Source organism: Staurois parvus, unplaced genomic scaffold (genome assembly GCF_062004578.1).
Source record: "Staurois parvus isolate SC_StPar_1 unplaced genomic scaffold, SC_StPar_1.0 ptg000025l, whole genome shotgun sequence".
In the NCBI taxonomy this organism is placed as follows: domain Eukaryota; kingdom Metazoa; phylum Chordata; class Amphibia; order Anura; family Ranidae; genus Staurois; species Staurois parvus.
Genome location: NW_028317821.1, coordinates 15511340 through 15525867, shown reverse-complemented (window position 1 = coordinate 15525867; position 14528 = coordinate 15511340). Strand labels below are relative to the sequence as shown.

General features: G+C 39.2%; 1 protein-coding gene across 1 annotated transcript in view; it reads right to left on the bottom strand.

Annotated features, from left to right (window-relative positions):
* Positions 1-1583: 1583 nt before the first annotated feature.
* The window catches only part of LOC149471955 (dynein axonemal heavy chain 3-like), a 344597-nt gene continuing 331652 nt past the window's right edge, over positions 1584-14528 (bottom strand). Inside the window, 2 exon segments of the mRNA XM_089651978.1 lie at positions 1584-2140; positions 2142-2292. Coding sequence (XP_089508104.1) covers positions 2096-2140; positions 2142-2292 — 196 coding nt within the window. The 3' untranslated portion in view covers positions 1584-2095.

Sequence of the window (14528 nt, the reverse complement as noted above, 5' to 3'; positions counted from 1 at the left end):
CCCCCACCCACAGACTCCCACAAACACAGCCAAGGGTTGTGGGGAAGAGACCCTTGTCCCCATCAACATGGGGACAAGGTGCTTTGGGGGGCCCAATCTGCCTAAAAGCACCCCCCCATATTGAGGGCATGTAGGCTGGTATGGTTCAGGAGTGAGCACTCAGATAAGGGATTTTGGGGGGACCCCACACAATTTTTTAAAACATTTTGACATAGGGGTTCCGCTCAAAATCCATACTAGATCTGAAGGGCTTGGTATGGATGGGAGGGGGGACCCCACATCATTACAAAAAAAAAAATAATTGTCGGGCAATGCTGACAATTCTTTTTACATTCAGCTGACAGTGGGGAGCCCCACTGACAGCTGAAACAATGATAAATGTTTCCCTACTAAAATGCGGTATTTTAGTAACTAAGCGGTATCTTACCACATGCTCAGATGCGGTAAATTGTTCGTGTTCAAGGTTTGGGGTCAAACATTCTGTAGGTTTGAATGTTCGATCACGAAACGAACAGGGGGGTGTTCGTCCCATCACTACTAGGCATTGTCAGCCACTGTGATTACAGCAAGGCAAACTAAATTTACCTAACAAAATACACACAGCTCTAGAGAACACAGTGAGCCAGCACTAAATCCAATTAATCCTAGCACCTACCCAGAAGGGTGCTACATGTACTTATTTCACTGAAAAAATACCACATACACAGTATTTAGGCACTTCATCTAGGCCATAATTTCTGAGTGGGAGACCAGCCAGGTTGTAACTACTTGTGGACCAGCGACATACCCGCACAGTTGTAGGTATCATCACACGCTCATCACAACCCCAGACCCCCCCAGACCTCCCTTTCCTCCTCAGATCCCCCGCAGACCACTCTCCCTCCCATCTTTACTCCTCAGACCCCCATCTCCTCCTCATATCCCCCATACTTTCTTCTCCTCCTCAGACCTCCCTCTCCTCTTCAGGCCCCCTAGACCCCACTCTCCTCTTACATGTAAATGAAAACTGTCAGTAAAGGCTTTCCCTTAAAGAGGTTAATCAAAATTAAGGTGTATTTCACATTAAACACCAAACCTTGTACAAACTAAGTACAAGATGAGCAATACGTAAGTAGCTTTAGTAGGCTGCATTTTCTAAGGGAGAGACCAGCTAGGTTTATTACTGGAGCATATTGTGCAAGCTATAGTCAGTGGTTCAGCATGGACACCCAATTTTCCATGGGGTCCACTCATTCAAAGAGACAATCATATGGTTTATGCTAATTTTTTCATTTGCAGATGCAGAACATGCTCGCCTCCTACTAGTTGCATGTACATAACCTCTGCATCTCCCTTGAGGCCTTCCTGAAATTAAAGTGGAGCTTTACCCATAACAATTAATAAAAAAAAATTACTCTTTATCAAAAACTGAGTGAGAATCTGGTGAGCCGTTTATTGAGAAAGTATTTATTTATTTTTTATGTTAAGAGGGATAGATAGATAGATAGATAGATAGATAGATAGATAGATAGATAGATAGACAAATAAACAAAAACATATGGGGAAGGGAAAGCAAAGCCAATATAATAAGACATAGCAGAGTGTAAAGGATACCACTTTTAATAAGAACACACAAAATATTGCACTCATATATTTTAAAAATATAAGCAGAGTAAAAGCTTATTTGATCCCAGGAGTCCTTTGTTGGTTGTGAAAAGTAATAACATAGAATATATATGCAATGTTTCTAATATGCACCTAAAAATTTATTTAAAATATATTATTTTAAATAGTTATGTTTAATTAATTACTGACAATTGAAAGAATGCAAAATTCCATATTCTGTACTGTTCATTGAATTGCTACGTTTATGCAGTATGGTCATTCTATCCCAAATGACAAGACAAATGACATTCTCGGAATATCCAGCAATCACACATTTCATTGTTTTAGGTTGAAATTGAAATGCATAGACAGTCTGGCAATGCAGAGCATTTGTCTTTATCTGTAGAGAACCTGACAAGAGGCATGATTACTTCTGTAAGGGTATCAAAATAAAGAAAAAATGTCCTGTCCACAGCCTAGGTTATTTATTAAATGTTGAAGTGCTGACTGGCTAGGAAGCAAGAAATTGTTTAGATGAGAGAAGATAACATTTTTTTTCCTCCTAGAGTTAATACGGTGAGTATTGGTTCTACCTCCACAATTCGGCTTTCCTCAGCAGTAAGCCCTGCTGGAAGTTTTGCAGCTAACCATGACTTAGTCAACGGCTCCCATCCTAAGTCTTTTGCTTCCATATATATCATTCCACATCTGAAATGCAATAAGAAACAGAAAAATGTAAAATATAAGTTCAATTAATTAATTAATTTGGATTCCAACTGCAGGATAGTCTAATATAAATCATTAACAGAGGTAGACATTTTAATTTTTGCTTTAAGTATATTGGCAAAGTGCTGTTTACAGTTAGACTCTGCTACACATTAAAGTGCATGTAAATCCTAACAATTGACTTCTTATGTGCTTTTAATTTCTTAATTATACCATTGAAAATCCTTTGTTATATTTATTATTTATTTCAGGTACTTATATAGCGCCATCAATTTACGCAGCGCTTTACATATATATTGTACATTCACATCAGTCCCTAACCTTCAAGGGGTGTACAATCTAAGGTCCCTAACCTACATTCATACATACACATACTAGGGCCAGTTCAGGCAGGAGCCAATTAACCTACCAGCATGTCTTTGGAGTGTGGGAGGAAACTGGAGTACCCAGAGGAAACCCACGCAGGCGGGGGAGAACATGCAAACTCCAGGCAGGTGGTGTCGTGGTTGGGATTTGAACCAACGACCCTGGTACTGCCAGGCGGAAGTGCTAACCATTTAGCCACTGTGCTGTCCGGTTTCCACCCACACTCCAAAGACATGCTGGTAGGTTAACTGGCTCCTGTCTAAATTGACCCTAGTATGTGTATGTATGAATGTAAGTTAGGGACCTTAGATTGTACGCCCCTTGAGGGTTAGGGACTGATGTGAATGTACAATATATGTAAAGCGCTACCTAAATTGACGGCGCTATATAAGTACCTGAAATAAATAAATAAATATATATATATGAAAATACAACTGGTTTTCAGTTCAGTTGCAGGAGAATAGCATACCTGTTCTAAAAACATAATATAAATATATAATTGTACATATACAGGGGTTAGACATAAAAATGGAAACACTATATGGTTTGCAGGTGTGAAAGTGACATGTTTTGCCATGAAAGTGATGTAAAATTCTTTTGCTCCCACTGTGCGATGAGACACCTAGCTAACAGGTGGGAAGCCTCACTTTTGTTATTCACCGCATGCACTGCTAGTAATACAGAGCTTACTGTACTTCAAAAATGGCAAATCATTGGTGCTCACTTAGCTGGTGCCTCTGTAACTGAAGTTTCCAATTTGTTTGCTGTGTTGTACATGAGCTACAGTATCAAAGGTTATGAAGGCACAGTTTCCGGGAAAGCATCATTTGAAAAGCATAAGCATAGTCTACTGACAAAAAGGCAAAAAGACATTGAGCAGGATCATGACCTGGAGTAAGAAAACAACTGCTGCAAAAGTGATTGCAGAGCCCAATCTCAGTCCAGTGAAGACTGAGATTGAGCTCTGCGGTCACTTTTGCAGCTGTTGTTTAATTTGAAGCTCAGTAAGCTCTGATATGACTATGTATTACTAGCAACACACTCAGTGAATGACTGAGTGAGGCTTCCCATCTGTTAACTAGGTGTCTCACAGGTGTTTTCTTTGTATTGCTTCTTTTGTGTGAACAAGCTGGTGTTCCTGCTAGTGACTCTTCTTTCCAATTAAAAACTAACTACACTAGGCATAAAAGCAAAACGTGGTCAGTTCCCTAGCTGTGCTGGGAATTTAGTGTGCTCTCCTCCAATGATCACAGCCTTTCACTGGGAAGTTCAGTGTGCTGCTGTTCATCCACCCCCAGCTCTCTGTTCTCATCTGCATAAGTAGTTTAGAGCGTATGTGATCACTTATAAAACAGGGAAAAGGGTATTTATATTTTTTTAAATCTATATACAAATGTTTTACCTTTCATTTCTATTCTAAACTGAATGGGTTGCTTTACAAGGTTTACATATACTTTAATTCTCTTTTCATTCAGATGTAAAGAGTGCTTCATTGTCCTTTGTAATTACTTATTAAATGAATAACTCTGCACCAAGTTCACTATATAAACCACTTGTGCATTTACACATGGTGATATTATCTCCTCTTAACTGCCTTATCTCAAAATAGAATAAATTCAGCTAGACTAATCTTTCTTCAAAGCTGAGCTCTTGCATGCCTCTTATCCATTTGGATGCCTTTCTCTGCACTTTCAAATATCCTTTTGTGAACTGATGCCCAAAATTGAACTGCATATTCTAGATGAGGTTTTGCTAATACTTCATACAGGGGCAAAATTATGTCTCTCTGGAGTCTATACCTATTTTAATACAAGAATGTATTTTTCTTGCTTAAGAACCGAAGCTTGTCATTGAATGTAATTATTAAGTCTATGATCTACCAAAACACCCAGATCCGTTTTAACCATTGACTCCTAGAGTTATTCCCCTCCTAGAATGTATGATGCATACATGTTTTTATCCTCAAAGTACATATATTCATCAAAATGAAACCTCATTTGTCACATAGTTGCCCAATCATATAGTCCATTTAGGTCTGCTTGTAATTTGGAGGCATCCTGTAAGGAAGTTATTCCTCTGTATAGCTTAGTGTCATCTGCAAACACAGAAATTGTACTTTTAGTCCCAAACTCTATATAATTTCTAAAATTTCCCAACAGTGAACCTAATATAATTAGGCCATTGATCACTACTCTCCGAATACATTATTCTATTCACTTAAAAGCTGAATTTTATAAGCCTAAAGACTCTAACTAATACATTAAATGTGTGTCATAAGCCTAACTTATACAGCAGCAGTGTGAGGGAAGCTGTGTCAAACACTTTTGCAAAGACCAATTATATCCACAACCACTTATTTGTCTAAGTTGTGCTTATATCCTCATAAAAAGAAAGACACGTCTTCCTGACTATAGAAGTTAAACTAACCAGACTGTGGTTACTTGGTAAAGACATTAAAACCTTTTTATTATAGGCACCAAATTGGTCTTGTGCCAATCACCAAAAACAATGGCCCTGACATAACAGAGCTCAACTCTTTGAGGACACATGGATGTATACCATTTAGTCCAGGTGCTTTATTTACCTCTATTTTGTCTAAATAATTTTGGAGCATATGTAAGCCATTGTGTTTTTTTGGCATATGTTAATATTATCCCTCATTGTGGACTTGAGCTTCTCCATTTAAACAATTATTTTGCCTTCTCCTTGTCCTCAGTAATCACCTCTGAGTTATCTTGCTAAGGGCCTGTCTGCGGTTGGGACCATGCACCTGCACTTGCATGAATGTCCAATTGGGAACAGCAGCTGTGTCTGTGCAGCCACTGTGTCCCAAAAGGGATTGCCTGCATGGTGATGTACAAGTGTTCACACATCACTCACACAGGCATACGCTATAGTATGCCCATGTGAACAAAGCCCTATTTTCAGTTGAATCAAATTAAATTTGACATGACAGTCACATGGCTAAAAGTAGGGTGCCTTAGCTTGGAGTTAAAGCATGAATTGGGCCTATACTGTTGGAAAATCAGACACCATGAACATGCTAAAGTAAACAAAAAAGATTGTTTCTGTTACAGCACTTTAAAAAATGCTGCCCCCATTTGATGGTTCCCACAACCTTCATATCCTCACCTACAACGTATTCTGCTGCTTACCTCCTGTTCCAGCCTCCACATCCAATGCACAACACCATTGTTCCTTGCTTCTGCAATGTTAATTATGCTGCAGGCAAGACATCTGTACTCCTACTTCCAGCAAGAAGGTAGGAACAGTCAATTGATGATATGAACAAATGCCATTCCATGCAATGCCACAGCACAGCACAGTGTATGAAATGGCATTAAGGCTGCATACAAACGGCACTACTAGTACCTGCAGCCTCATACCATTCATCAAGCACCAAGGTTGTGAATCATTGCAGAGCTGTTATCACTTGTTGAGCACAAGACACTGCAGGACTACTAGCTTCCATAGCATCCAAGCAGCTATAATGTCAGATGAACAGAGTGCTCAGAAAAAAAGGGCTAACAGTGTTTGCAATTACCGTACTTGCAATTACCGTAAAAGCCTGTAGAACAAATAACATTTATTACCGTAGTTTTCTTACTACAAAACTCTCAATCAGTCTCAGGTTAATAGTGACGATACTCATTTGTAATTCAATGTTATGTATATATACTTTAAATATGCAGTAAATATATATTATTTAGTAGATATCCTACTCTTCGAATAACTAAAGTAAAAAAAAATTCAGTCAATTTTTATTATAGAGTCAGAGTTTTTAACAATTTAAACAACTTAATTCAGAACAGTCTGCTGTTTTGTAAAATATCTCTGACAATTCTCACAAAAAGGATTAGTAAACAATAATGTTATCAGCTGTCTACTTCTACATTAACATTTTAGGGAATTTATTCCATGGTATTCCGTAGTATACCTGAATTGTAACAAGTAACCATTTACATCAATGGAAGGCAATACAGATCTTGGTGGATATTGTTTCGCTAATACACGTTACATAATAAAAAAAATCACAGTTTGCTGCAAAATGTAACTGGTGCAGGCAGACCTAGAATGTGTATATACTGTGGTAAATTTTAGCCTACTTTAAAACAAGAATAACAACCTGGACTGCATTTTCAAGTTAAAAATGAGATAACCTTTTCCTAAATTAACAAGCAGAAAACTAATAACATGTCAGTGCATTGAAAATGTCTGCTAATGCAAATCTATTGATTGAACCAGATGAAGGTTTGCTAATTATAGGATTACCAATCTCATCACTTTGTGAGCCAGGAAGACAATTTTGATATAGAACATCAATAAGCTTAGCAAAGTTAAGATTAAATGATTTATTGGCTGCTGCTTCACATTGATATAACTTCTGTAATTGGTATTATAAAGTGCTTTGAATTGGCAATAATTCCAACAGCAGGTATATATATGAACAACACATTCCATTAAAACTAATAGTAAATGCACACTATATTTGTACATTACAGGATTGTTTTGAGATTTTTTTGTAACTGACAGGACTGTTGTCGCATTGGTAAAATGGTCAGTGGATGAAGGTTGTAATCTCCTACGTCATGAGTTTGGCAGTTACTCAGTTTGCCTAACAGTCTTTTTTAGTGTTATTTAAGGTAGACTGTTAGAAAAGGTTTTTGTCATTTTATAATCAATGTTTCATCTAATTACCATACAACAGTCAAACTATGACTGGCAGGCATTATTAATGCTATCCTCAATATGCAATCAGCTTTTATTTTGCCATGGGTCCTGAGTCTACAGATTAAATGCATACTGGTCAGCAGTGTCCATAAGTAGGCCAGTATGTGCAAGTGTCGAGGTCAAATTGAGAAACACTGTGTAAGTTTGAACTATACCCCAATAATGAGCACTTCTAGGTGCTAGTTGCAGTTATTTTTTAAACTGCTGGGTAATATTTGCGGAGGCTCAGCTTTTACTCATTTTCTGTATACAAAGGGACATTTGATTCCTTATATTACAGTATATTGTATGTTATGTTGACCAAGATCACCTAAAAGGTTTTTTTGTTGGTCTAGTAATTGACAAAAGGAAATGTGTTCACTTACAGTGCCAAATATTTTTTTTAGATCAGTTAAAGGATATGAAACTAAACACTTTTTAGCAGTTTTAGTATCTCTAATATGAATGATAATATACTATATATGAAATAGAGACAGTGATAATCAGTGTTCATTTGTTTCCTAAATCATACCCTGACGCAAAAGCATTATACCAGTCATTTTATAAATAGGGACAAGCTGACCTATCTTTGGCTGTTCGGGTGTCTAGATGAATACCCAAACCTTTGCCAGTTCAGAACCCAAGCATCTTATATTCCAAGCAGTATTTTTGCTGTTTCTATATATGAAAGCTTTCCACTGCTAATGGTTCCTAAGCAACTGCCACCGTCATTGGCACATTGGCTTACATGGCTGGAAATACACATCCACTTAAGCAAATGGGTGGTGATATCAGTGACATCACTGCTCATATATAGTCTCTGACCATACTTGGTAAATGACATTAACCAGGTACATCCCCGGCCTATAGCACAATTATGGCCGGACGGACTTTTGTTGATTCAGATGGACATCATATGATGTCCTCCCAGATCGGGCCACACTGCTGCCAGACCTGTCACCATGTGTGTCCATTGGACGCAGCTGATGACTCATCAGTGTACCGGCCCGCTGCCAGTATCATGTGACCACTGTGACAGCAGTTCACATGAGTTCACAGCAGTTCACATGACAATTGTAAACAATGGATGGCTTCCTTTTATGTCTTCCATTGTGTGCAATTGTGTTGCTAGCTGTGATTGGTTACAGTGATTACATGGTACAGATGGGGCCAATCACAGCCTATCTGTGCCATGTGATTAGCTGTGGCCAATCACAGCTAATCACAACAAAAAAAATGAATGAATCAATTTAATTCAGTAAAATGCTTGTGAATAGTAATGAAATTAATTGCTATAAGCAATCACAATGTATAAAAAAACAAGAAAAATACTGCTCACGTCCCCAGAATAGTATAATGTTACTATGGTAACCTTATATTATTCTGGTCACAGAAAAAAATTGTAAAATAAAAACCCCAGTGGTGATTATATACCACCAAAGAAAGCTCTAGTTGTGTGAACAAAATGCTAAAAATGTAGTTTGGGTACAGTATTGCATGACCGCGCAATTGTCATCCAAAGTGCACCAGCATCACTGGAAAATTAGCTTGGGCAGGAAGGGGCTAAAAGTGCCCAGTGTTGAAGTGGTTAACTAAATATGGCCATTGCCATATTTGTTTAATGATGTCACTACTATCCCCGCCCCTTCCCTTATATAGCTGATGACAGCTCAGGGAGACGTCATTCAGTAGAGGAATGGTTGGGATTGGTTGCATGCGCTGGGTCCGTTGGGTTTTAATTTCAGTCAGTTGGGGGGCATCATGATTGATAATGTATTTAAAATGGGAAACTTTTTAGTGGATTCCTATTTTTAAACATTTGGGTATCTTTACTTACATTTACATTTTTTTCTTGTGAATAAGTAGAGATACTGTGTACACCTTACTTGTTCACATAGGGGGCAACATTTTTAATGGGGGCTTCCAGATTCCAATTAGCTTTCCAGGGTTGTGGGGAAAAGGCCCTTGTTCTGATCAACATGGGGAAAAGGTGATTTTCCAGGGGAGACTGAACAGTCTTCTTGAGGATTACTTTTTTTGTGTGTGTCAGCAAAAACTGTAGTGCTGTTTACTGTTCCCCTCCTGCAGTCTTTTTTTTTTTTTGGTGTGGAGGAGGTTGTTTCAAGATTTTCCATATTTTTATTATGCTAGGTAAAAATATTGTGTTGAGGTTTAATGCCTCAATGGGTCGTTTTTTTATTTTTGTTTTTGGGGGGAGCCATATTTTATCTTATTTTGAAGGGCCTATTGGGGTGTAATTTTGTTGGTGACACATGCAAAGTTGTCCTTTGCAGCAAATCACTGCATACTTGTGCATTAAAGTAGCGTGCACCAAAGCACTACATATGTATTTCTCCCATTGCCATAGCTGTTATTAAATTTCAGCAATCCCGTTTATCCCCTTACTTCTGCTCATTCTGCCATAATGCAGTAAACTATTTAAAGCTGAAAAACATAGGGCCAAACAGTCGTCTTAAAAGTCCATAAATCTTTATTGATGATAATTAATTGATTGTTAATACCAGGAAGACAAGTAGTAGCCAATGCTTTATAGGGGCCAAAACTGCTCACAGGTTATAATGCAGCAACAATATCAATTGGACCTTGACCACAAAACAGACCTGTTTTAATGGACATGTAGTAAACGTACTGGTCAATGGTCCATTTAAATAGCAACAAAGAGTTTAAAAAAAATGTGATCACATGATGACTGAATTGTTGCAGAAGGATGATCTTGATGTGCAAGCTTTCCTCTCTTCACATAATGAGGATGAGAAAGGTAGCACCATGATCATAGAGTAAGTAATGTTCCAGCAGATGGAGCTTACTGCAAAGTGGGCTCCAAAGATGAAGAGGGGATGGATGATGAGGTGGCACACCATCTGTGAGTGCTACTGATTGGAGAGGAGAAGTTTTGAAGGAATAGCACAAAAGCAACAAATGAGGATTTTGTCCAGGAGCAGGGAAACTTGCTGAGAACTGAGGAGAGCAGCTATTTTCTATTCCATCTGATAGAATTGTCCCACAGATATATGCTGTTGCTATTTCAAGGGTCTGTCCACAAAGCTTTAGATTGTGGACCTTTTTTTAATATTATCTGCTGCTGATAGCAATGCTGTGGTTAACTATCTCTACTAGCAGTGTATCAGCTGAGGTAACAGTGGGAGCCATTTGGGAACCGGAAATATTAGAAAGCACATAACAGAGATAAAGGCTTAGGATATGCCATGCCATGTGGGAAAGAGGATCATGGGCCCTGCTGAGGGGTTCAATTGATGTCTTGAACCTATGAAGACTTCTCCTCCCCACTCATCCCTTTGTCTCCAGCAGTATCCTTTTCCACAGCGGAAGAAAAAAAAAGTCCATTCCAGCTTGTGGAACAAGGCCCCTTCCATGAGTTGATGACCTGTGCTACACCATCATGGCATGGTTCAGAAAGGGGAGCTGCATGCTTGTCTGTTATGGATTTATGGATAGGTTAAATTCACACTGCTTTTTATCTGGAACCCTTTTGCAACCCATACAGGAGCCTCATACAGGATAAGGGTTTGGTATAGATGAAGAGAATCCTCAGCTGCTTTGTTTACAAATGGTGAATGTCATTTAGTTGTCTTCAGTTTAAATGGTATTATTTTTATTGTAAATGTCCCTTTTGCTTGTGTGCCACTTTACAGGCAAGTGTATGGTATCACTCATAAGCATGTTATTCGAAGGAATTGTGGATGTTATTGATGTTCTTTAATCCTTATTAAAATAGCTGCTCCCTGCTAAACTGTTTTTTTTTTACAAGGTCTTGCTTTGGTACACATACCTGCATGGCAGTGACCAGCTCTCCAAACTCTTTTTTCGACAATGCCTTACCTATTTGCCTGAGAATTGGAAAGAATTAATTTTCAAGATTAGCCTCCCATTCATTTCAGTGAGGTTAACAATGTAATTTGTAAATTGTACATTTTTGGATATGTTCACCTGACCTGTTCTCGAATTGAACCCAAGCAGATTTTCTCATCACTGTCAAAGAGCCTAGAAGAAACTATTTATCTAGTCTGGTCTATTTATAAATAAAAGTGAAATTTACAAATGTCTTTCATGCGTGCATAACAAATTATATCTGCAATGTTTGTAATGTGTGTAAAAGTTTGGTTGTTGCTTTTCTTTGGGTGAATGTAACATTCCCAAAAATTCATTTTTAAGAGAAAAAGAACTATTAAGAACATTTTACCATAAGAGTTAACATTCGTCAAAAGAGAAAATAGGCTAACACTATAGGCTAACAACATTCAACCAGCAGGGGAAATAATATGAGGGAGTCTTCTGCATAATAAACAGTCTATGGAGAATCCTGTATGAATGCCTAAACAAATAAATATTCGGGCTGAACCTCCAGCTGCAGTGTTGCAACAACTCCTGGTTGTTGGGGAGTTGGCACCCACCATGGGGATTCACAACTGACAGGTCAATGTAAACAAACAGTAGGGATAGTGTGGAAAAAAAACAGCATGAGGTGGCCCCTCCTCAAAAAAAAATAATATCAGAGCTATAAGGTCTGCTAAGGATTTTAAGGAGGACCACATGAAAGAAAAAACATGCATCAAATCTGGTATGAATTTTTAGGGAGAAGCTCATGCAAAAAAACAAGGAAAAAATATAGTGAGGTCCCCTCAAAACCCAATACCAAACTCTTATCTGAGCATGTAGCCTTGATGGCCTGCAAAAGGGGAGAACAAGAGTGCTCCCCCCTCCCTAAAGTTAATGGTATATAAACTCACACACACTTTTGACAAGTCCTTTAACCACTAGCCTACAGGGAACTTATACCCCCTTCCGGCCCAGGCCAATTTCCAGCTTTCTGCGCTGTTGCACTTTGAATAACAATTGCGCGGTCATGCAACACTGTACCCATATGAAATTTTTATTTTTTTTTTGTGACAGACAGAGCTTTATTTTGGTGGTATTTAATCACCTCTGGGTTTTTATTTTTTCTTAAACAAACCAAAAACCATTGAAAATTAAAAAAAAAAGTTTTTTCTTAGTTTTTGTTATAAAATTTAGTAAATAAGTGATTTTTCTCCTTCACTGATGTGCGCTAATGAGGCTGCACTGATGGGCACTGATAGGCTGCACTGATGAACACTGATAGGTGGCACTGATGGGCACTGATGAGGAGGCACTGGTAGGTGGCAATGATGGGCATTGACAGGCATCACTGATGGGCACTGAAAGGCAGCACTCATATATGGTACTGATAAGTGGCACTGATAGGCAACACTGACTGGCACTGATAGGTGTCACTGACTGGCACTATTAGGTGGCACTGACTGGCACTGCTGGATGGCACTGATAGGCAGCACTGATGGGCACTGATAGGCGGTACTGACTGGCACTGATAGGCGGCACTGACTGGCACTGATAGGTGGCACTGATTTGTAGCACTGATAGGTGACACTGACTGGCATTGATAGGTGGCACTGATTGGCAGCACTGATAGGTGGCACTGACTGGCATTGATATGTGGCACTAATTGGCAGCACTGATAGGTGGCACTGACTGGCATTGATAGGTGGCACGGACTGGCACTGATGGGTGACACTGAAAGGCAGCTCAGATGGGCACTGATATGTTGCATTGATGTGGCACTGATGGGCACTGAAATGTGGCACTGATGTGGCACTGATGGGCACTGGCAGGTGGCATGGATGAGCAAAGACCGCTGGCACTGATGGACACTGACAGGTGGTGCTGCTGGGGCTACACAGATCATCAGGGCACATTGATGATTAGTGCCCTGATGATCTGTGTACACGTCCCCTCCGAGGAATGCCGATTACCATCTCTCCTCTGTCAGCGTGACAGCTCGTGGGGAGAGAAATGCCGATAACTGGCATTTCCCTGTTTACATGTGATCAGCTGTGATTGGACACAGCTGATCACATGACCGAGCCAACATCTTCGGCTCTTTCCGTGGATCGGTGATCCGGTGTGGCCGAGAGATACAGCACACCGCCGATCACCGCGCATGGGCGGTTAGATTTGGAGGACGTCATATGACGTCCTCCCAGAACGAGAGAATTGCCTTGCGTCCGTCAATTTACTATATGGTGGGTGGGAGGCGGTTAATTTAAAAAACAAAATGTCCCGCAATATACATTCACAATCATTCATTGTACAGAAAAGTAGATCCATGTCATTCACAATGTTTGATACCCACCAACTTGCTGAAAAAAATAAGTCACCCATCAACAGGTCTGAACTTGACTCTCTATCCACCTTGCTATCTGTTGCTGCAATACAAGCAAAAGGGCTGGGCTTCCAGGTGACATTTTTGAACATACATAAACATGGCCATACATCATGGCCAATAACATCATGGAAATCCCAGTGACATCATTGACAATATATGGTTATGTCCATATATAGTCAATGACATCACCCAGAAACCCCACCCATTTGCTTATATTGCAACAGCGAGGGCCAGGAATTGACATTTGTCAAGAGTCAAGTGACAGGTTAGAAAGTGTTGGTGGGTAGTGGGTTTCTCCCAGACTTAAAGGGTCTGCTATGATTTTTTGTGGGCCCAATGCTGTTTTTTTTTTTATCATTAGGGCCCCTTAAAATCCATACCAGATCTTGAGGGCCTGCTATGAATCCACTGGTTGTTAGAACACCAGCGAAAGTTGGCTGCCTAACAGCCAGGAGGAAGCTGTCACATTTAGCCGTGGTTAATACCACTGCTAAATGTTTTGCTTTGCACTGCAGCTGGAGGTTTGTTTGGCTGAGCACCCATCCATTTGTTGTTTGCAGAAGATTCTCCATAGACAGCACCCCTGCTGGTCAAACGTTCTTAGCCTATAGTGTTAGGCTACTTTCTCTATAGGTGAATGTTAACTCTCATGATAGAATGTTCTCATAGCTAATTTTTTTCTTAAGGCTAATTGTTAAGGAATGTTACATTAATTCAGTAAAAGGCAACAAGGAAACTATTATAAACATATCAAAGACATTACAGTTATTATTCTTTATTCTCTCATGACTGCAGAGACATTTGCGAAGCAAATTTTTTTATAAATAAACCCCTATGCACAGTATGTACAGTATGTGTGTACTTCTATTTTAATTTAAAAAAAATATAAAATATAATCATT